At 39.3% G+C, this 21,077-nt stretch overlaps 1 protein-coding gene and 2 pseudogenes across 1 annotated transcript in view; all 3 read left to right on the top strand.

Moving 5' to 3' along the window:
* Positions 1–7,361, top strand: part of LOC103514370 (G patch domain-containing protein 1 homolog) — a 12,233-nt gene extending 4,872 nt beyond the window's left edge. The window contains 1 exon segment of the mRNA XM_026827368.1: positions 7,167–7,361. Coding sequence (XP_026683169.1) covers positions 7,167–7,361 — 195 coding nt within the window.
* A 1,015-nt stretch (positions 7,362–8,376) lies between these two features.
* On the top strand, positions 8,377–9,204 carry LOC108253020 (annotated as a pseudogene).
* Positions 9,205–16,583: 7,379 nt separating this feature from the next.
* LOC108253019 lies at positions 16,584–17,499 on the top strand (annotated as a pseudogene).
* The last annotated feature ends 3,578 nt before the right edge of the window (positions 17,500–21,077 follow it).

Raw genomic sequence — 21,077 nt, 5'->3', positions numbered from 1 at the left:
CCAGAAAGTTTTAGATAACACTTCAGTCGATAATTTAAGACCAGTTTTAGCGTCACCTGTGTTAAGCTACGCCGAGAAAGGCCAATAAATGGATGGGTGGGAGATTGGAAGATATTCCGGTAAGATATTTCTCTGTTCTTTCTCCCTCTTCTCCTTTTTTCATTCGCCTTTTCCCCTTCTTTTCTGTCTTCTCCTCCTTCTTTTTCCCTTCCTCTTTCTCCTTCTTGTCCGTCTCCTCTTCCTCGTTTCATTCTTCTTCTTCTCCTTTTTCTATTTTTTCTCTTCCTCCTTCTCCTCTTGACGAGGATGAGAAACTTGGCAAACAGGCTGTGAACCCCGAACCGGCTAGGAGATTGGAAGATATTCCGGTAAGATATTTCTCTGTTCTTTCTCCCTCTTCTCCTTTTTTCATTCGCCTTTTCCCCTTCTTTTCTGTCTTCTCCTCCTTCTTTTTCCCTTCCTCTTTCTCCTTCTTGTCCGTCTCCTCTTCCTCGTTTCATTCTTCTTCTTCTCCTTTTTCTATTTTTTCTCTTCCTCCTTCTCCTCTTGACGAGGATGAGAAACTTGGCAAACAGGCTGTGAACCCCGAACCGGCTAGGAGATTGGAAGATATTCCGGTAAGATATTTCTCTGTTCTTTCTCCCTCTTCTCCTTTTTTCATTCGCCTTTTCCCCTTCTTTTCTGTCTTCTCCTCCTTCTTTTTCCCTTCCTCTTTCTCCTTCTTGTCCGTCTCCTCTTCCTCGTTTCATTCTTCTTCTTCTCCTTTTTCTATTTTTTCTCTTCCTCCTTCTCCTCTTGACGAGGATGAGAAACTTGGCAAACAGGCTGTGAACCCCGAACCGGCTAGGAGATTGGAAGATATTCCGGTAAGATATTTCTCTGTTCTTTCTCCCTCTTCTCCTTTTTTCATTCGCCTTTTCCCCTTCTTTTCTGTCTTCTCCTCCTTCTTTTTCCCTTCCTCTTTCTCCTTCTTGTCCGTCTCCTCTTCCTCGTTTCATTCTTCTTCTTCTCCTTTTTCTATTTTTTCTCTTCCTCCTTCTCCTCTTGACGAGGATGAGAAACTTGGCAAACAGGCTGTGAACCCCGAACCGGCTAGGAGATTGGAAGATATTCCGGTAAGATATTTCTCTGTTCTTTCTCCCTCTTCTCCTTTTTTCATTCGCCTTTTCCCCTTCTTTTCTGTCTTCTCCTCCTTCTTTTTCCCTTCCTCTTTCTCCTTCTTGTCCGTCTCCTCTTCCTCGTTTCATTCTTCTTCTTCTCCTTTTTCTATTTTTTCTCTTCCTCCTTCTCCTCTTGACGAGGATGAGAAACTTGGCAAACAGGCTGTGAACCCCGAACCGGCTAGGAGATTGGAAGATATTCCGGTAAGATATTTCTCTGTTCTTTCTCCCTCTTCTCCTTTTTTCATTCGCCTTTTCCCCTTCTTTTCTGTCTTCTCCTCCTTCTTTTTCCCTTCCTCTTTCTCCTTCTTGTCCGTCTCCTCTTCCTCGTTTCATTCTTCTTCTTCTCCTTTTTCTATTTTTTCTCTTCCTCCTTCTCCTCTTGACGAGGATGAGAAACTTGGCAAACAGGCTGTGAACCCCGAACCGGCTAGGAGATTGGAAGATATTCCGGTAAGATATTTCTCTGTTCTTTCTCCCTCTTCTCCTTTTTTCATTCGCCTTTTCCCCTTCTTTTCTGTCTTCTCCTCCTTCTTTTTCCCTTCCTCTTTCTCCTTCTTGTCCGTCTCCTCTTCCTCGTTTCATTCTTCTTCTTCTCCTTTTTCTATTTTTTCTCTTCCTCCTTCTCCTCTTGACGAGGATGAGAAACTTGGCAAACAGGCTGTGAACCCCGAACCGGCTAGGAGATTGGAAGATATTCCGGTAAGATATTTCTCTGTTCTTTCTCCCTCTTCTCCTTTTTTCATTCGCCTTTTCCCCTTCTTTTCTGTCTTCTCCTCCTTCTTTTTCCCTTCCTCTTTCTCCTTCTTGTCCGTCTCCTCTTCCTCTTTTCATTCTTCTTCTGCTTTTTCTATTTTTTCTCTTCCTCCTTCTCCTCTTGACGAGGATGAGAAACTTGGCAAACAGGCTGTGAACCCCGAACCGGCTAGGAGATTGGAAGATATTCCGGTAAGATATTTCTCTGTTCTTTCTACCTCTTTTCCATCCCTCCTTCTCTTTTTTTTTCTCTTCTTCCTTCTCCTCATTATCCTTCTCCTCCTCCTCCTCCTCCTCCCCCTTCTCCTTCTTTAATTAAAAAATAAATACTTACTGTTACACCGCCACGCCATGAAAGTAACCCGTTGAAATAATTTGCCATCGAAATACGATCTATAAAGCGTGTGTGTGTGTTTTTTTTTTTTTTTTTTTTTTTTTTTTTTTTTTTTTTTCGTTTTGTGCACAGTATCCGCGGTTTATTCGCGATATTCGCAGTTATGGGTTCGATCTCAGGCAAACGCAGATTTTTTCAGCTCTTTTTTTACCGCAAATAATCGATGAAACCAAAATTTTCGCCTGCGGCCGGTCCTAAAAATTTTAGTTTCTATAGATTGTATAGCTCACAATTTTTGCCTGCGGCGCTGAGGAATCCCGCCGTTCAAAAGAAGCGCCGGAACACCAACTACTCCCTGTTTGAATTTCTAAATAACCCAAATGAACAAGCTGTACAGTCGGGCCCTAATCATCAATTAAATGAAGAGGCTGCACAGACGGGCTCTAGTCAATCAAATGAAGGACAGGCCGGCCCTAGTTCCCAGGTTTCAAATGACAGGGTGTCTAAAAACTGGGGCGAGCGTCTACCTAATCCCTTGCGTGATGAAGATGAGAAACTTGGCAAACGTCATCAATTAAATGAAGGGGCTGCACAGACGGGCTCTAGTCAATCAAATGAAGGACAGGCCGGCCCTAGCTCCCAGGTTTCAAATGACAGGGTGTCTAAAAACTGGGGCGAGCGTCTACCTAATCCCTTGCGTGATGAAGATGAGAAACTTGGCAAACAGGCTGTGAACCTGAACCCGGAGCCGGCTAGGAGATTGGAAGATATTCCGGTAAGATATTTCTCTGTTCTTTCTCCCTCTTCTCCTTTTTTCATTCGCCTTTTCCCCTTCTTTTCTGTCTTCTCCTCCTTCTTTTTCCCTTCCTCTTTCTCCTTCTTGTCCGTCTCCTCTTCCTCTTTTCATTCTTCTTCTGCTTTTTCTATTTTTTCTCTTCCTCCTTCTCCTCTTGACGAGGATGAGAAACTTGGCAAACAGGCTGTGAACCCCGAACCGGCTAGGAGATTGGAAGATATTCCGGTAAGATATTTCTCTGTTCTTTCTCCCTCTTCTCCTTTTTTCATTCGCCTTTTCCCCTTCTTTTCTTCTTTCTCCTCCTTCTTTTTCTCTTCCTCTTTCTCCTTCTTGTCCGTCTCCTCTTCCTCGTTTCATTCTTCTTCTTCTCCTTTTTCTATTTTTTCTCTTCCTCCTTCTCCTCTTGACGAGGATGAGAAACTTGGCAAACAGGCTGTGAACCCGGAACCGGCTAGGAGATTGGAAGATATTCCGGTAAGATATTTCTCTGTTCTTTCTACCTCTTTTCCATCCCTCCAGTCAGCTCCCATGGCGTAGTGGTCACTGCACTCGCCTTGCACGCGGGAGACCCGGGTTCGATTCCCGGCGGGGTCAAGAAATTTACACCAAAAGTCGAGATAGTACCAATAATATTCCAGATAATACCAAAAATCAAGATATTACCAATATAAACCGTACCAACACGGATAACCATGAAGGAACAAGCCAAGGCTGTGATAAAACGCTAGTAGCTAACCCGATGCAAAGCATGGATAGAGAACTGAGAGGGAATTGTAACCAGCAAACGGGGTTGGGACCAGCGAGGTCGAATTCGAGTCAAGAGGGGTCTGAATCAGCACAGATGGGGTATGAATCAGCACAAATGGGGTCTGAATCAACACAAATGGGGCAGAACTCCGAGGAAATAGGGTTTAACCCTGTAATTCGGCCACAATCGAATCAAATGATCTCTGAAAGTGACGAAAGTTCCTACGGACCTAGACTGCCTGGCCAAGCATCGGACACCTCAAATACAACAAAAAACATTCCCAGTGCAAAAACAAACGCCATGTCTGCCCCAGAAGAAACCTCCCATCCTAACTCGTTTGACGTTCACACAACGACCCATTCTTTGCGAAACAGCGAAGTGATGGGGATTCGGTTCGAAAAACCCGCCGCGAAAGATGCCAAGACAAAAGACCCGAGTGGTGGTGGTGCGCACGCCAAAGCCATCGCGGGAGTAAAGGCTGACGGTGGTGTTGCGAACTCCAAGAGAGAAGAAACTGATGATGGTGATATGTGGGTTGATGCTGATGAAGTGTCAAGTGATGAGAAAGGCAATTCTGGAAGTGAACGTAGCAGGAAAGAGAAGAGAAAAAGTAGGGAAGGACTGACAAAAAGTCAAAGTAAGGAAAGAAAAAGTAAAAGCAACGAAAGAAGAAAGAAAAGTAAGGATAGGAAAGGACGTAGAAGAAAACACTCCGAGTCTAGTTCAGACAGTGAAGGAGGTGGAAAAACTTCGGAAAGTCGGGGAAGGAAAAGAAAATCCAAAAGAAAGCACGAGTCTAGTGAAGAAGAAGGTGTAGACAGACTGATGTATTAACAAGGGTGGTTTTTCTGATGATGCTGTGGATATATTGCTGAACCTATTTACATTTTAAATAGGAAACGAAAAGTCAAAGTAAGGAAAGAAAAAGTAAAAGCAACGAAAGAAGAAAGAAAAGTAAAGATAGGAAAGGACGTAGAAGAAAACACTCCGAGTCTAGCTCAGACAGTGAAGGAGATGGAAAAACTTCGGAAAGTCGGGGAAGGAAAAGAAAATCCAAAAGAAAGCACGAGTCTAGTGAAGAAGAAGAGGAGCGACGAAAAAACAAGAGAAAGGGGGGCGAAGAAGAAGAAGAAAAGCGACGAAAAGGCAGAAGAAAAGAGGACAGTTCTGACAGTGAAAGACACGCGAAAAGTTCACATAGGAAGTATGATACGACTATTTAACTGTATACATACATGATGAATCTTAAATCAATACATAAATAAAGAAATGCACTGTGACCTTGGGAAAGGGGGAAAAAAGATAAGAAATGAATGAAGAAAAGTGAAAGAAAGAGATAGGAAAGAAGGAACAAAAAGAAAGAGAAAAAAAAAGAAGAATGAGAGAAAGCAACAAGTAAGGAAAGAGAAGAAAGAAAGAAAGGAAGAACCAAAGGAAAAAAAAAGGAAGAAAACAATCATAGAGTAAAAAAAGAAGAAATAAAAAGAAGGAGGGAAGAAAGAGAAGGAAGAAGGAGGGAAGAAAGAAAGCCATAAAAAAGGGGGAAAGAAGAGGAAGAAGAAACTTACCAAATCTCACACAAACGTGGGTGAGTTTTCTCCTTTACAAAGGTTTCAGTCCATGGGGAATAAAGCAAGTGATGTGGGCCAGAGAAAAACGACACAAGTCAAAAAAGAAACATTATTCTAGTGATGATGATGATGATGATGATGATGGAAGTGGAGACAAGAAACGCAAGTCGAAAAAAGCGCGTTACTCTAGTGACAGTGACAGTGAAGGAGAAAAAAGACACAAGTCAAAAAAGAAATATTATTCCAGTGATTCCGAAGAAGATAAACGTAGGACATCCAAGAAAAAACACAAGAAACGCAGCAAGAGATAATGAAAATGATGATGTTCTGGACCTTACTTGTTGAGGATAAAGTTCATCCCAGCGTCCCCAGCCAGGCTAGTTATCTTGGAGGTTAGCGCGTGTCTTGAAGGCGTTAGGTCGCGGGTTCGATTCCCGCGCGAGGCGGATTTTATCTAATCCAAGAAAAAACACAAGAAACGCAGCAAGAGATAATGAAAACGATGATGTTCTGGGCCTTACTTGTTGAGGATAAAGTTCATCCCAGCGTCCCCAGCCAGGCTAGTTAGCTTGGAGGTTAGCGCGTGTCTTGAAGGCGTTAGGTCGCGGGTTCGATTCCCGCGCGAGGCGGATTTTATCTTGAACAAATAAGGTTCGTTCTCGGAACGGCTGGCTTTCTTCTATCCTGTCCTTCTTTCTCCTTCGATATCGGAACCTCCGTCGTACAGTTCCCTGAATGAAAAATGGGACAAAAATTGTATGAATGCCGTGAAACTATTGTAATTATGCAATGTGCCGTACATTAAATGACCCACAGGTACAAGGGGCTCCAGGGCTCCTAACTAAATTCGACCGTGTGTGATGGGTTTGTGTGTGTGGTAGTGTGCGTGTGTGTGGTGGTCCCGTACAAAGGACGGGTCAGGCACTAGTAATAGATATTATCGAAGAAACACACCTAGGTATTTCCTTTTTTAAGTGCATAGGTACATAAATTTTTATATCATTCGTAAATAACTCATAAAAGAAGAAACAGGCTGAAAAAAAAAAAAAAAATAGGTAGGTACCTTAAAAAGAAATAAATGAAACAGATAAATAAATAATCTTCCTAATTACTCCCAATTCCCAATCATCATTAGATTATTATTTCTGTCTGTAGGAAATGATTTTATTGCGCTATACAGGGATGTGTATTTTTACCGAAGGTAATTAATTTTATTGCCTCCCTGACGCGCGGAGTTTACGAGTGTTCGGCTTTGGGGAACAGATTTCGTCTGCTTTGAATGGCCATTAAAAGAGAACGTTTACGACAGTTCTAAAAAAAATGGCTTTTAATTAGAGGAAATTTAAAAGAATGAAATCGTAAGACTTTTTTCATTCATGCTACCCTAGAATGTGAGAGATTTTTACTATTATTTTTTTTAAGCATAAGTAAATCGTAATATAAAGGAGGTAGGTATTTAGCATTCACGTAATACCTCTGTTAAAATGAAGCAAGAAGCCTCATATTAACCTCACCCACTTTGAGTGGGATCGGAAAAAGCCAGCAGCACTTGATTGCTCCGATGAGATGATCACTTATCCGGATACCAATCATACGCAACGTTGCTTAACTTCAGTGATCCGACCTATTCAATTAAAAAACTGAATATTAAACAAATTAGGTAGGTACATAGGTACTGATTTTCTCTATTAACTACGGGCTAAAAAATTCCTGGAGGGATAATACAGACGAGTGTTTCACTGCCGTTTTTATTTCGTAGCAATTCTCTGATTTTCTCGTTCCTTGTTGACCGCTCTTCCAGGTTGAGAAGTCTATAGACCCAGGCGATGAAACCCTGAGGAATGCCGCCAAGAGTAAAATGTTTGGTAAACTCACCCGGGAACTATCAGTATGGGTACCAAGCGATCTGTGGCTCTGGGGAACAGATTTCGTCTGCTTTGAATGGCCATTAAAAAAGAACGTTTACGACAGTTCTAAAAAAATGGCTTTTAATTAGAGGAAATGAAATCGTGAGACTTTTTTATCCATGCTACCCTAGAATGTGAGAGATTTTTACTATTATTTTTTTTTTAAGCATAAGTAAATCGTAATAGGATATAAAGGAGGTAGGTATTTAGCATTCACGTACCTATGTTAAAATGAAGCAAGAAGCCTCATATATTAACCTCACCCACTTTGAATGGGATTGGAAAAAGCCAGGAGCACTTGATTGCTCCGATGAGATGATCACTTATCCGGATACCAATCATACGCAACGTTGCTTAACTTCAGTGATCCGACCTATTCAATGTCCATCGCGGCTGGCTGGTGTGCGCGTTAAATTTCACCTGTGAGTATGCGCGTTAAAATTTGTCGACCGTGTAGGGAACTTGCGTACCTATTCAATGTCCATCGCGGCTGGCTGGTGTGCGCGTTAAATTTCACCTGTGAGTATGCGCGTTAAAATTTGTCGACCGTGTAGGGTCGCCTTATCACTTTCTCGCGATCAATCAAATGAAAAAACTCGAACACAGCTCTCACGTTTTGGCATGTGTTCCCTACTCCCTACCTCATCTGGCAACCCTGCTCCACTATCAGTTCGCAATCAGCGCTCGCCCGTGGTGGTTACGGAACTTTTGTCCGTAAATTTATTTCTCTTCGAGCGTGTAATTTTTTAAATAGTTTCTTTTCAAAAATCTTTAATAATCTCCACTGATCCTTTTATTGTTAATTTCTAGTGTAATTTAGAAATTTTATAATGATCTCTTGTGCTAGAAATAGTAGGTCGTCGTACTACGTGTTTCTGTGATTTGGGAGTGTTTCTTCAAAGTTCATCTCTTTTACCCAGATACAGAGATTTTTTGAAAGAAAAAGTGTTTTTTTACCCACCTGGAAATTAAAAATTCATGTTTTCGAAGATAATTTCGTAGCAGAAGTAATTAGAGCCTTCTTTAGCACCTGTTTTAATCAATAATCAATCCTGTATCATTAAATTTTAAATTAACGATTTTACTCTTCTAAGTAACCGTTTTCTATTTAACCACCTTTTTTATCATTTGAAATTCTGTGTTGTATAAAAATTAAACCAGTGCTTCTTTTCTTGTGTCCTACGCTCTCTTGTGATATTTCGTAATATTAAAATTCAGTAATTTAATTTAACACCTTTGATTCTTTTTAAAAGTTACTGTTTTAGATTTTCCTGCAGTTCTTTACTTAGTTGATTTAATTTTAGTGCACTTATCTGATAAGCCACGGAACAAAAGTTCCCGTAAATTTCGTGTCAAAACCCCGATTTTGGGGGTCGTCTTTTAGTGATCTAACCAGGAGTCCCCCCTAGGCGACCAAAAATGGCGGAGGCCGTTTTCTATTTAACCACCTTTTTTATCATTTGAAATTCTGTGTTGTAAAAAAATTAAACCAGTGCTTCTTTTCTTGTGTCCTACGCTCTCTTGTGATATTTCGTAATATTAATTTAATAATTTAACACCTTTGATTCTTTTTAAAAGTTACTGTTTCAGATTTTCTTGCAGTTCTTTAATTGATTTAATTTTAGTGCACTTATCTGATAAGCCACGGAACAAAAGTTCCCGTAAATTTCGTGTCAAAACCCCGATTTTGGGGGTCGTCTTTTAGTGATCTAACCAGGAGTCCCCCCTAGGCGACCAAAAATGGCGGAGGAAGAGAACAGCAATGAAGAGAACTCGGCCAATGATATGAACACTAAGTTCGGCCTCAAAATTCGAGGCCGAAAAGGAGCCCTGAAGAAGAAGAACGTCTACAATGTGAAGGATCACAAGTTCATACCTCGCTTCTTCAAACAGCCCACCTTCTGTTCGCATTGCAAGGATTTTATATGGTAAGAATTTACTCTCTGTCAATTTTCAACCTTTTACAGTTATTTTTTCGGAGTTTCAACCTGATATTTGGATTTTTCCCAACTTTTTACATAGGAATCGACCAATTATTTATATTTTCTACCCATTTGCAACTGCTCCATTCTCACTCAATATTCCTTTTGTCATTCAGCTAAAAAGAGGGGGATAGGGAAAATGTGAAATGAACGAGCGAGATAGAGAGGAGGGAATAAATTGTCAGAGGGAGGGAGAGAGGAAGAGAGAGAGAGAGAGAGAGGGAAGGGAGAGAGCGATAATCCTGTCCTTCCTTTTTCTATGCTAAACACAAAAGGAAAATTAGAATGGGAAGAGAAATCTGGAGGGAGAGAAGGAGAATGTGGAGAGAGAGAGAGAGGAGAAGGGAGGGGGAAAGAGAAGGTTAGAAAGAGAGGAGAAGAGAGGAAGAAAAGGAATTATTGAGGAGGAGAGAGAGAGACGAATATTACGTTGTGGGAGAAAGGGAGAAAAGACCTTGTTAGAGAGAGAACAAATAATTTATTTATGTTTTACATTTCATTTTACTGCTCTCCCCCTCTCTCTCCCCCCCCCTCCCCCCCCATACCTTCCTATCCGTTGTTGGGATAAAATTCAGGTGCCTCACCATCCAAATATATTGAACACAATAAGAGCTACTGGAATTTAGACTAACCAATTAGGTACACTCATAACTATTTTTTGCTAAGATTATGATTATGACTGGGTGATAACAAAAATTGAGCAACAGTGCTAAATTTTGAGGTTACAAATACGGATGACTACACCCACGCGCAAAATATTCGGAGCATTCGAATCGAAGCTACGAGAGCCTAGTTCTTACACTTTAGAAACAAACGTTTGTTTCATGTTGCGAAACAAATGTATTGAATGTTGAGCAACTTCGCCAGCCTAGTTAGCTTAGTTGGTAGTGCGTCTGCCTTGTAAGCGCTAGGCCGCGGATTCGATTCCCGCCCGGGGCGGATTTTATACTGATGGGATAATATTCGTTCTCGGAACGGCTGGCTTTCTCCTATCCTGTCTTCCTTCTCTCTTCGATTTCGGGACGATAAGACCATATAGGAAATTTTTAGTCGTAAATTGACCGCCTATTGCAACTGCTCCATTCTCTCTCAATATTCCTTTTGTCATTCAGCTAAAAAGAGGGGGAAAGGGAAAATGTGAAATGAACGAGCGAGATAGAGAGAAGGGAATAAATTGTCAGAGGGAGGGAGAGAGGAAGAGAGAGAGGAAGAGAGAGAAAGAGAGAGAGAGAGAGAGAGAGAGAGAGAAAGAGAGAGAGAGAACCTAACCCTGTTGTGTGATCAAATTCTCAAATAAATTAGGATAAAATTCCATGCCTCGGCTGGGATTGAACCCACGCCCTCCTGTTTACCAGGCGAGCGTCTTAACCACTACGCCACCGTGGCAGAGTAACGAATGCCTCGTTATTAGATTGGGCGGTAAATCACTTTTTCTTCTTCGCCTTTTCCCGTGTTCAGACGGGGTTGGGGTTTTTCGTCAGCCTCTCAATCAGCCCTGATAACTAGGATGATTGCTTTGGTTTTGGCTACAAAATTTTTACGAGTGGATGCCCTTCACACTCAACCTTTCCTATTTCTTTAGCAAGGGAAAATTCAGGCTGGTATCCTCCCTGTTTAAAGTCCCCCCATCCAGACTATTTCTCTCTTCGATTTTGGGACCTTCTCAGTTACAGTTTCCTCCATCAAGACCTCTTTCCTTTTCAAAATGAATTTGTTCGACTGAATTTTTAATAAATCTTAATTTACCTACTTTTAGATGATGATATATATAAAAAAAATCCTTTTCAAAATAAATTTATGCCAGCCCGGTTTGTCTATTTATACAAACATCTTCGCATCCAGACTAAGCTAGTCTACTCCCTGTTTAACGTCCCCCAGCTAGACAACTTCCCAAACACCCTGTATAATTATATAGTTATTCAAAACCACCCAGTAATATTATATAGTTATTCGAAACCGCAATCCAATCTAATGAATAGGTCCAATTACTCATTGATTGCTGAATTCTTTCAGGTTATACGGGACAAATTAGTTACCTCTCTATTTGTAACGATTTCAAATATGTAATATGTGTACCTACATGTACAACCCAGGTACTCGTAAGATTATTACACGATTTCAAATTGGTACAGCCAGCCTAGTTAGCTTAGTTGGTAGTGCGTCTGCCTTGTAAGCGCTAGGCATGTAATATGTGTACCTATATGTACAACCCAGATACTCGTAAGATTATTACACGATTTCAAATTGGTACAGCCAGCCTAGATAGCTTAGTTGGTAGTGCGTCTGCCTTGTAAGCGCTAGGCCGCGGGTTCGATTCCCGCCCGGGGCGGATTTTATCCAAATAGGAAATTTTCCCCGAGCTATTGTTCGGAATAGTTTTTCCCCCGGGACCTCATCTGGCCCTCCTGATGAGCTCTGTGGAAAGTTTGGAAATAGGGTAGGTATTAGGTTGGTTGCAGGTGTACTTAGGTATTTTAAGCTCACGAAAAAGCTAGTTTTTTTTTAAGCTTTCATAGTTCCTACTAAGTATGTAATAGGGATCTTAATAGGGATCCACAGATCCCTATTACATACTTGGAAGGTAGCTTCTGCTTTGTAAGCGCTAGGCCGCGGGTTCGATTCCCGCCCGGGGCGGATTTTATCCTGAAAGGATAACGTCGGTTCTCGGAACGGCTGACTTTCTCCTGTATTCCCTCTTCGCTTTCGGGTCGATAAGACCTCAGCAGTTACAGTTCCCTCTATTAAAAAGAAGTACGGTCAACATGTTATTCCTTCTTTCTCTTTGTTTTCGGACTTATGAGACCTCCATTGTAATAGTTTCTAAAAGTACTGTGGTACTAATGTCCTAATGACTGCACTTACTGACACCCGGTTCCCGGTGTAGGGGTATCCTAATTACTTTTCTGACCCTCATTCATTCTGGCCCTCCTGATGAGCTCTGTGGAAAGTTTGGAAATAGGGTATTGGGTAGGTTGTAGGTGTAGGTATTTTAAGCTCACGAAAAAGCAAGTTTTTTTTTTTTTTTTAAATAAAAAAAAGCTTTCATAGTACCTACCTACCTACTAACTATGTAATAGGGATCCACAGATCCAGCCTAGTAAGCAAAGCTTGGAAGGTAGCTTCTGCTTTGTAAGCGCTAGGCCGCGGGTTCGATTTCCGCCCGGGGCAGATTTTATCCTGATAATGTCGGTTCTCGGAACGGCTGACTTTCTCCTGTGTTCCTTCTTCGCTTTCGGGTCGATAAGACCTCAGCAGTTACAGTTCCCTCTATTAAAATACAATAGTCCGTCCCTTATACCTTTTTATTACTATTGTAATAATAAAGGAAGGACGGACTAAAAAGTACGGTCAACATGTTATTCCTTCTTTCTCTTTGTTTTCGGACTGATGAGACCTCCATTGTAATAGTTTCTAACAGTTTCTGTGGTACTAATGTCCTAATGACTGCACTTACTGACACCCGGTTCCCGGTGTAGGGGTATCCTAATTACATTTCTGACCCTCATTCATGATATCATGAATTCATGACAATCATGATCATGACTGATGATATTTCATGACCCTCGAAACCCAGCAACAGCTCTCTATTTTCGTTTGTTGAATCCTTAATTTCTCTCTTTTTCCTCCTTCTTCCCTTTTTCCCCTCATTTTATCTTTCTCTCCTCTTCCTTCTTCCGCTTTTTTTCTCTCCCTCTCTCCCTCCTCTTCCTTATTTCATATAGGGGGTCTGTGTACTTTTGTCCCTTTCTAACGCCAACTCTCTATTGTCTACATATTTTTGATTCCTTAATTTCTCCTTCTTCTCCCTCTCCTACCTCTCTCTCTCTCTCTCTCTCTCTCTCTCTCCCTCTCTCTCCCTTTATCTCTCTCATTCTTCTCTATCCCTCCTTTCCGTCCCAATTCCTCTCCTAATTTCACTTTCGTATTCTCTCTCACTCCCTCCTTTCTCCCTTAAGTAAGTACTTTTAGAACAGATCGGTTGCGCTTACTTGGGTGATGTTTCAAAGTCATAGAGCAGGAAAAATGAGGACCAACGGAATTTCTCTTTTTCTCCTACGACTTCTAGATCCCGAGATAAATCAATTAAAAAAATGCCGGTAAATCGTGAACTTTGACGTCACGGCATACGCTTCCGTAGGCGATGACGTCACATGAAATGTCCCGAGCAAAGCTCCCTCGCAGGCAACACATTAATGTGTTTCTGCGCAGTTCTTTCTGCTCCTCCGCTAGCGCGCTTGCATAGTGGCGCTACCTAACGGACGAAAATAGCAACTGCGTTAAGTCTGACGTCACACATCTTCATTAGAACGGAAAATAAAAATTGAATTTTCGATCGTTTACAGTTATTTTTTCGGAGTTTTGACTCAGATTTGGATTTTTCCCAACTTTTTACATAGGAATCGACAATTTATTCATAATTTTTACCCATTTGCAACTCCTCCATTGATATCTCCAAATATTTCAACATGATTTTTTTTCAACAAGAGTTTCCATTAGAGTATTTAAGATGACCAAGAAGTCTTTCCTATGTAACTTTTCACGACAAATCAATCGGAGTACATGTAAGGGTTCTAGGAATGATGGTTCACGAAATATACTCTTGTAACAAGCCAATATCAAAAAATTTCGAAAGTTATATCCACTTTTTTTTACACCAATAATTTACGACACCAGCCTGATTTCCTCGAATTTGCCATCAAAAATTTTGTCAAAAGAAAACGAATGTGCCATCAAATTCATTAATACACCGTTATACACCGACCTGAATTTTGTTGGAACACTAAGTGCAATCATATATCACCTCTACGCACGCCTCCACACAATGACATGTTTATATTGTGTTTATAATGACATGTTGAACACGGGCTAAACCTACCTTGGACTTTAAATCTCGTACCTAAATAAAAAGTTATCCTTGGGTATATTGTCCAATTTATTAAATACAAAATTGTAAAGTGCATTCTTACCTAAGGAACAAATGACCTAAGGAACTAATTACCTAAGGAACAAAATATATTTGATGAATAAATATAAATACAGTTACCATTTAACGGAAGTGTGTTTTGTTACTTCTTACCTAAGGAACTAATTACCTAAGGAACAAAATATATTTGATGAATAAATATAAATACAGTTACCATTTAACGGAAGTGTGTTTTGTTATTATTTCAATACAGATTAAGATCACAATTATTAAATATCTAATTATAATTAAAGTTAAAATTAACTTTTTTCTTTATACTTACCAAATTTAGGTCCAGTTTTACCACCGTGGATTGCCTCAGGATTGAGTTCAATCCGAGGTTGACCTGGCTATTAAGTATAGGAAAATCCTCGTTTCATCTCAATCCCGAGTTGGTAAGCCCCAGCATAAGTCCTCGTACTTGAGTTTAGACACTGTCTGGTCTCATAAACGCATACTTAAATGAAAAAAAGTAAAAACCGGCTACAAAAACCTGGTTTAGGTAAGTACATAGTTACCTCCTTATATTCTTGGTAATCAAGTAATCATAATCAATAACTACCTTACTACCCAAGTACTCTCTGTTACAGGTACTTACTTATTTATTTTTTCCAGAGATTTGATAGTGGGAACTGTAACTGCTAAGGTCTTATCGTCCCGAAATCGAAGAGAGAAGGAAGACAGGATAGGAGAAAACCAGCCGTTTTGATAGTGGAAACTGTAAAATAAAAACCCTGCTATAAAAACCTGGTTTCGGTAAGTACATAGTTACCTCCTTATATTCTTGGTAATCAAGTAATCATAATCAATAACTACCTTACTACCCGAGTATTCAATGTCCATTTGTGCTATTACCTATACTTATTTGTACATAACTATTTATTACATTACCTATTCACCTACTGAGTACCTACTTACACCTTGGAAATAAATCAAATAATGCTACAACCGGTAAAGAACGCCTTCATTTTATTATTATTTAACATTTTTGGAGAAGTTGTTGTTGTGTTGTTTAGTATTTTTAAAGCGGTTTGATAGAAGGAACTTCAAGTAACTAGGTACATACCACGGTCTTATCGTCCTGAAAGCGAAGAGAGAAGGAATCAAGGAATACAGGATAGGAGAAACCCAGCCGTTCCGAGAACGAACCTTGTCTGTTTAGGATAAAATTTACCCCGGGCGGGAATCGAACCCGCGACCTAGCGCTTGGCATATGGGTAGCCGGAGGCTACCCGCCTACTCACATGAACTTCACCCAGCTTGATTGAGAGGGGCTGGGAAAAGCCAGCAACACGTGATACGTGATTGCCCACATGGTCAACCAGCCGGGTGTTAACACCGCACAACGTTGCTTAACTTCGGTGATCTAGTGGACACTGGTGAATTGTGTATAGCTTGTAATCCATTCATAGATTTTTTTTTTTATTTCAGAAAAAGTAAAACACCGTAAACAAAAATGTAACATGAAAAATATGATGTAAAAAAATCAAAGGCAATGTGATATGTGAATTTTATTGCTTTGTTCTGATTTCTCATTCTCCTTACACTATTTGAAATAACACAATATCTTTATGCTGTTCAACACACACGATATGCATACAGGGTTTCAAAAGTGCTTGCAGTGATTTTGAAAAAGAAATATATATCACGAAAAATTGGCTGGCGAAAAAACTTACTTTTTATGATAATAACAAAATATCTGTATGGCTGTGGGGGGACTTTGAACACGGATTCTACCAGCCTGAAATTTCCCTTGCTCAAAAAATAGCATAGTTTAAGTGCGAAGGACATCCACTCGTGAAACTGATTAAGAGGCTGACGACTGAACACGGGAAAAGCGAAAAAGAATAACAAAATATACCTACTAAGGAAAGCAAAAAGGAAACGCAAACTTGAAACCGGGGCGAATTTAATGCTGGTGGCATTCTCTGCCACTTAAACCCGGTAAAATCCAACTTAATTCTAACGCATGACCCAGTATAAAGTATTGTTTGGCGTGGTGCACCGTCTGTGTTCTATTGGCTTGCATCTTGCATGCAACTTCATTACATGTGCCGTATAGCGTAACAGAGTAATTATTCATTCAATTAAGGCCACGCCGTACTACGGCCATGGATTACTGAGTAGTGATCGCAAAAAGTGAGCTGCAAGTTTTTTTTTTTTTTTTTTTTTTTTTTTTTTAAAAATTTCACCTGTGAGTATGCGCGTTAAAATTTGTCGACCGTGTAGGGTCGCCTTATCACTTTCTCGCGATCAATCAAATGAAAAAACTCGAACACAGCTCTCACGTTTTGGCATGTGTTCCCTACTCCCTACCTCATCTGGCAACCCTGCTCCACTATCAGTTCGCAATCAGCGCTCGCCCGTGGTGGTTACGGAACTTTTGTCCGTAAATTTATTTCTCTTCGAGCGTGTAATTTTTTAAATAGTTTCTTTTCAAAAATCTTTAATAATCTCCACTGATCCTTTTATTGTTAATTTCTAGTGTAATTTAGAAATTTTATAATGATCTCTTGTGCTAGAAATAGTAGGTCGTCGTACTACGTGTTTCTGTGATTTGGGAGTGTTTCTTCAAAGTTCATCTCTTTTACCCAGATACAGAGATTTTTTGAAAGAAAAAGTGTTTTTTTACCCACCTGGAAATTAAAAATTCATGTTTTCGAAGATAATTTCGTAGCAGAAGTAATTAGAGCCTTCTTTAGCACCTGTTTTAATCAATAATCAATCCTGTATCATTAAATTTTAAATTAACGATTTTACTCTTCTAACCGTTTTCTATTTAACCACCTTTTTTATCATTTGAAATTCTGTGTTGTAAAAAAATTAAACCAGTGCTTCTTTTCTTGTGTCCTACGCTCTCTTGTGATATTTCGTAATATTAAAATTCAGTAATTTAATTTAACACCTTTGATTCTTTTTAAAAGTTACTGTTTTAGATTTTCCTGCAGTTCTTTACTTAGTTGATTTAATTTTAGTGCACTTATCTGATAAGCCACGGAACAAAAGTTCCCGTAAATTTCGTGTCAAAACCCCGATTTTGGGGGTCGTCTTTTAGTGATCTAACCAGGAGTCCCCCCTAGGCGACCAAAAATGGCGGAGGAAGAGAACAGCAATGAAGAGAACTCGGCCAATGATATGAACACTAAGTTCGGCCTCAAAATTCGAGGCCGAAAAGGAGCCCTGAAGAAGAAGAACGTCTACAATGTGAAGGATCACAAGTTCATACCTCGCTTCTTCAAACAGCCCACCTTCTGTTCGCATTGCAAGGATTTTATATGGTAAGAATTTACTCTCTGTTACAGGTACTTACTTATTTATTTTTTCCAGAGATTTGATAGTGGAAACTGTAAAATAAAAACCCTGCTATAAAAACCTGGTTTCGGTAAGTACATAGTTACCTCCTTATATTCTTGGTAATCAAGTAATCATAATCAATAACTACCTTACTACCCGAGTATTCAATGTCCATTTGTGCTATTACCTATACTTATTTGTACATAACTATTTATTACATTACCTATTCACCTACTGAGTACCTACTTACACCTTGGAAATAAATCAAATAATGCTACAACCGGTAAAGAACGCCTGCTAATCAGATTGGTCGGTAACTCACTTGAGACGTAGGTAACCAGACAAAGAAAAAGAAGAAGCAGAAAGAAGAAGAAGAAGGAGGAGGAGGCGAAGAAGAAGGCTAAGAAGAAGAAGGCTAAGAAGAAGAAGAAGAAGAAGGAGAAGAAGAAGGAGAAGAAGAAGAAGAAGAAGAAGAAGAAGAAGAAGAAGAAGAAGAAGAAGAAGAAGAAGAAGAAAAAACATACATAGTGAAACCTATTGAGTATTATTGCAACTAGGTAGATACCAGAATCACCGGACGTTGCTTAACATAAAAGTCATCAATCGCGTAATGAACCTAATGGTGTCTGTACTTCTGTAGTGAAACTGTCAAGAACCTACCTCACGTCCCGTGTCTAAATGGAATTCTAGACTCGGTAGGTACCTAGTGAGTCTGTCAAGAACCTACCTCGCCAGCCTATGTAGTGGTCAAGACGCTCGCCTGGTAAACAGGAGGCCGTGGGTTCGATCCCAGCCGAGGCATGGAATTTTATCCTCATTTATTTGAGAATTTAAAAGGAAAAGGAATTTTAATTGTGTTAAGCATTAATGCTTGTCACAAATGTCGTTCCCTGCTTAATGCACTACGCCAAATTTTATGACTTGACTTGGACTCGAACCACCAACCTCCAGATCCGAAGTCCACCGCGCTAACCACTACACCACTGAGGCTGGTTATTTATTTGAGAATTTGACATAATAATGAAGCTCTAAGGGTTAGGTGGTAGAGAACACCTCCGGCGTTAACTTCGCCTAGTGGTTACTTTCCCTTCCACAGTGTGTAAACGCTAACAACAGATCTATCAAAGATTTCTTACAACCTTGCATGTATTTCATCTTGTCTCTATTTAATGGTAGGTATTCGTATACCTACTTGATTAGTTCTGAGTAATTCAAATACTACAAGTTAGTGTTTAGGGTATCGATCGACCAGTGTAAACGCTGCCTAATAACGAATTCATCATTCTTACTTTTTATCTTGATATTTACCCAATAGTAATACTTGATTAGTTCTGAGTCATCAATGGCAAACCAACTCTCTCTTAATGCCTAATCAATCTGAATCACAATTGGAGCTAAGTAACTCGACCTAAGGCAATATTGTATAACGTGCTTGTGGGCAGTGGATATGACCAAAGACCAAACCTATTATTATTATTATTATTATTATTATTATTATTATTATTATTATTATTATTATTATTATTATTATTATTATTATAAACGACTTTGTATTGGCCAGTTAATTTCACCTAATTCACGGGGATAAGGGAAACCAAGACAGGGATAAGGATAAACAAGGTTTATTCTATTCTATTCTAATTCTCGAAAAGGCTGTCTTTCTCCTATCCTGTCTTTCTTCTTTGTTTTAGTTTTTTCCCTTCTTTTTTTCAGAGGGAGGCCTCTTCTGTTCCCGCAGATTTTGCCTCTTCAGTCTTCACAATAGCAAACCTAGATTCAGCTTGAAGAGTAGCGTGTCTGCTTTATAAGTGCTAGGTCGCGGGTTCGATTCCCGTCCCAGGCAGATTTTATCCGAAACAGATAGAGTTCGTTTCTCTCTATTAAACTTTTCCCTCTATTAAACCTCAGACCAAAAAAAAAAAAAAAAAAAAAAAAAAAAAAAAAAAGGCAAACCAAAAAAAAAACAAACAAAAAGGAACACCCCACCCCTTCCAATCTAAAAAAAACGGGCCATACCTACAAAATAGCTACCAAGTAGGTACATCCTCACTTTATGAGGTGCATGAAGGGCATTCACTCGTAAAAATACTGTAGCAAAACCATATGTCACCCCAAAGCAATCACCCCAGGGCTGATTGAAAGGCTGACGAAAACGCCGACCCCATCTGAAAATGGGAAAAGGCGAAGAAAAAGAAGAAGATCAGTAATGAAATTTGGGACAAGCAAATACTTAATTCACAGTAAAATTCCGAATAAAAAATTGACACTTTATTAGACCACCCTGTAATGAAAACGGTTTAAATCAATGTCAATGACTGATATACTGATATCACATAGTTATTGCCTGTTTAGTGTTTACGTGGTAGACAGGTATTTATAGGTACGTAATACATAGCCTAGGCATTATTAATTTTTACAACTCTAGTAATGACTGACAAGGAACGTAATGATAATCGGACTTAGGTACGGCAAGCTATACATAAATTACATAGACGTTCAAATGTTTCAATCAAGACCAATCAGATTTTCATTTTATTAAAAACGCCGACCCCATCTGTAAACGGGAAAAGGCGAAGAAAAAGAAGAAGATCAATAATGAAATTTGGGACAAGCATTACTTAATTCACAGTAAAATTCCGAATAAAAAATCGATACTTTATTAGACCACCCTGTAATGAAAACGGTTTAAATCAATGTCAATGACTGATATACTGATATCACATAGTTATTGCCTGTTTAGTGTTTACGAGGTAGACAGGTATTTATAGGTATACGTAATACATAGCCTAGCCTAGGCACTATTAATTTTTACAACTCTAGTAATGGCTGACAAGGAACGTAATCATAATCGGACTTAGGTACGGCAAGCTATACATAAATTACATAGACGTTCAAATGTTTCAATCAAGACCAATCAGATTTTCATTTTATTGAAAAAAAAAAAAAGATGAGTTTCCATTCCTTTTCCCAACATTATTTCAAAATGAATTTAGATGGAAATATAATAAATATGCATCAACCATGATAATTATGTTATTATGACGTATCTACTATGTAGATATTAACTAAATATGTATACTTGTACCTACTAAATATGTGGGGTATGTAGTATGTTCGACATTTACTTACTTACAATTTATACGCCACTACATAAGTACATACTTACACAGTTTACAAAACTGGATTCAACCTATTTAAAGGGTGTTCAAAATATCTATCTATTTACAGGGTGTTCAAAATATCTATCTATTTACAGGGTGTTCAAAATATCTATCTATTCACAGGGTATATCAGTACTTTTTTTGTGAAGGCCAACTCTTGACGTTAATTTTTTCACACGAAGTGTTTTTTGGGGGGATATCACTATTTTTTGTTGAACAAGTACATAAACATTTCGGAAAAGATATTGGCAAATTTTACCTGGTACGTAGTTGCCTCAAAAGTAAGTAGGTATATTCAATATTTAGGTAGGTAGGTATGTACCAATTAAGAGTCTTAAATAATAAATATAATTTGTGAATAGTTAACTCATACATAATAGGTAGGTATGTATTGAAAAAGTTTTG

The sequence above is a fragment of the Diaphorina citri genome, unplaced genomic scaffold, assembly GCF_000475195.1.
Source record: "Diaphorina citri unplaced genomic scaffold, Diaci psyllid genome assembly version 1.1 scaffold1128, whole genome shotgun sequence".
Lineage (NCBI taxonomy): Eukaryota > Metazoa > Arthropoda > Insecta > Hemiptera > Psyllidae > Diaphorina > Diaphorina citri.
This window is presented reverse-complemented; position numbering and strand designations above follow the sequence as displayed.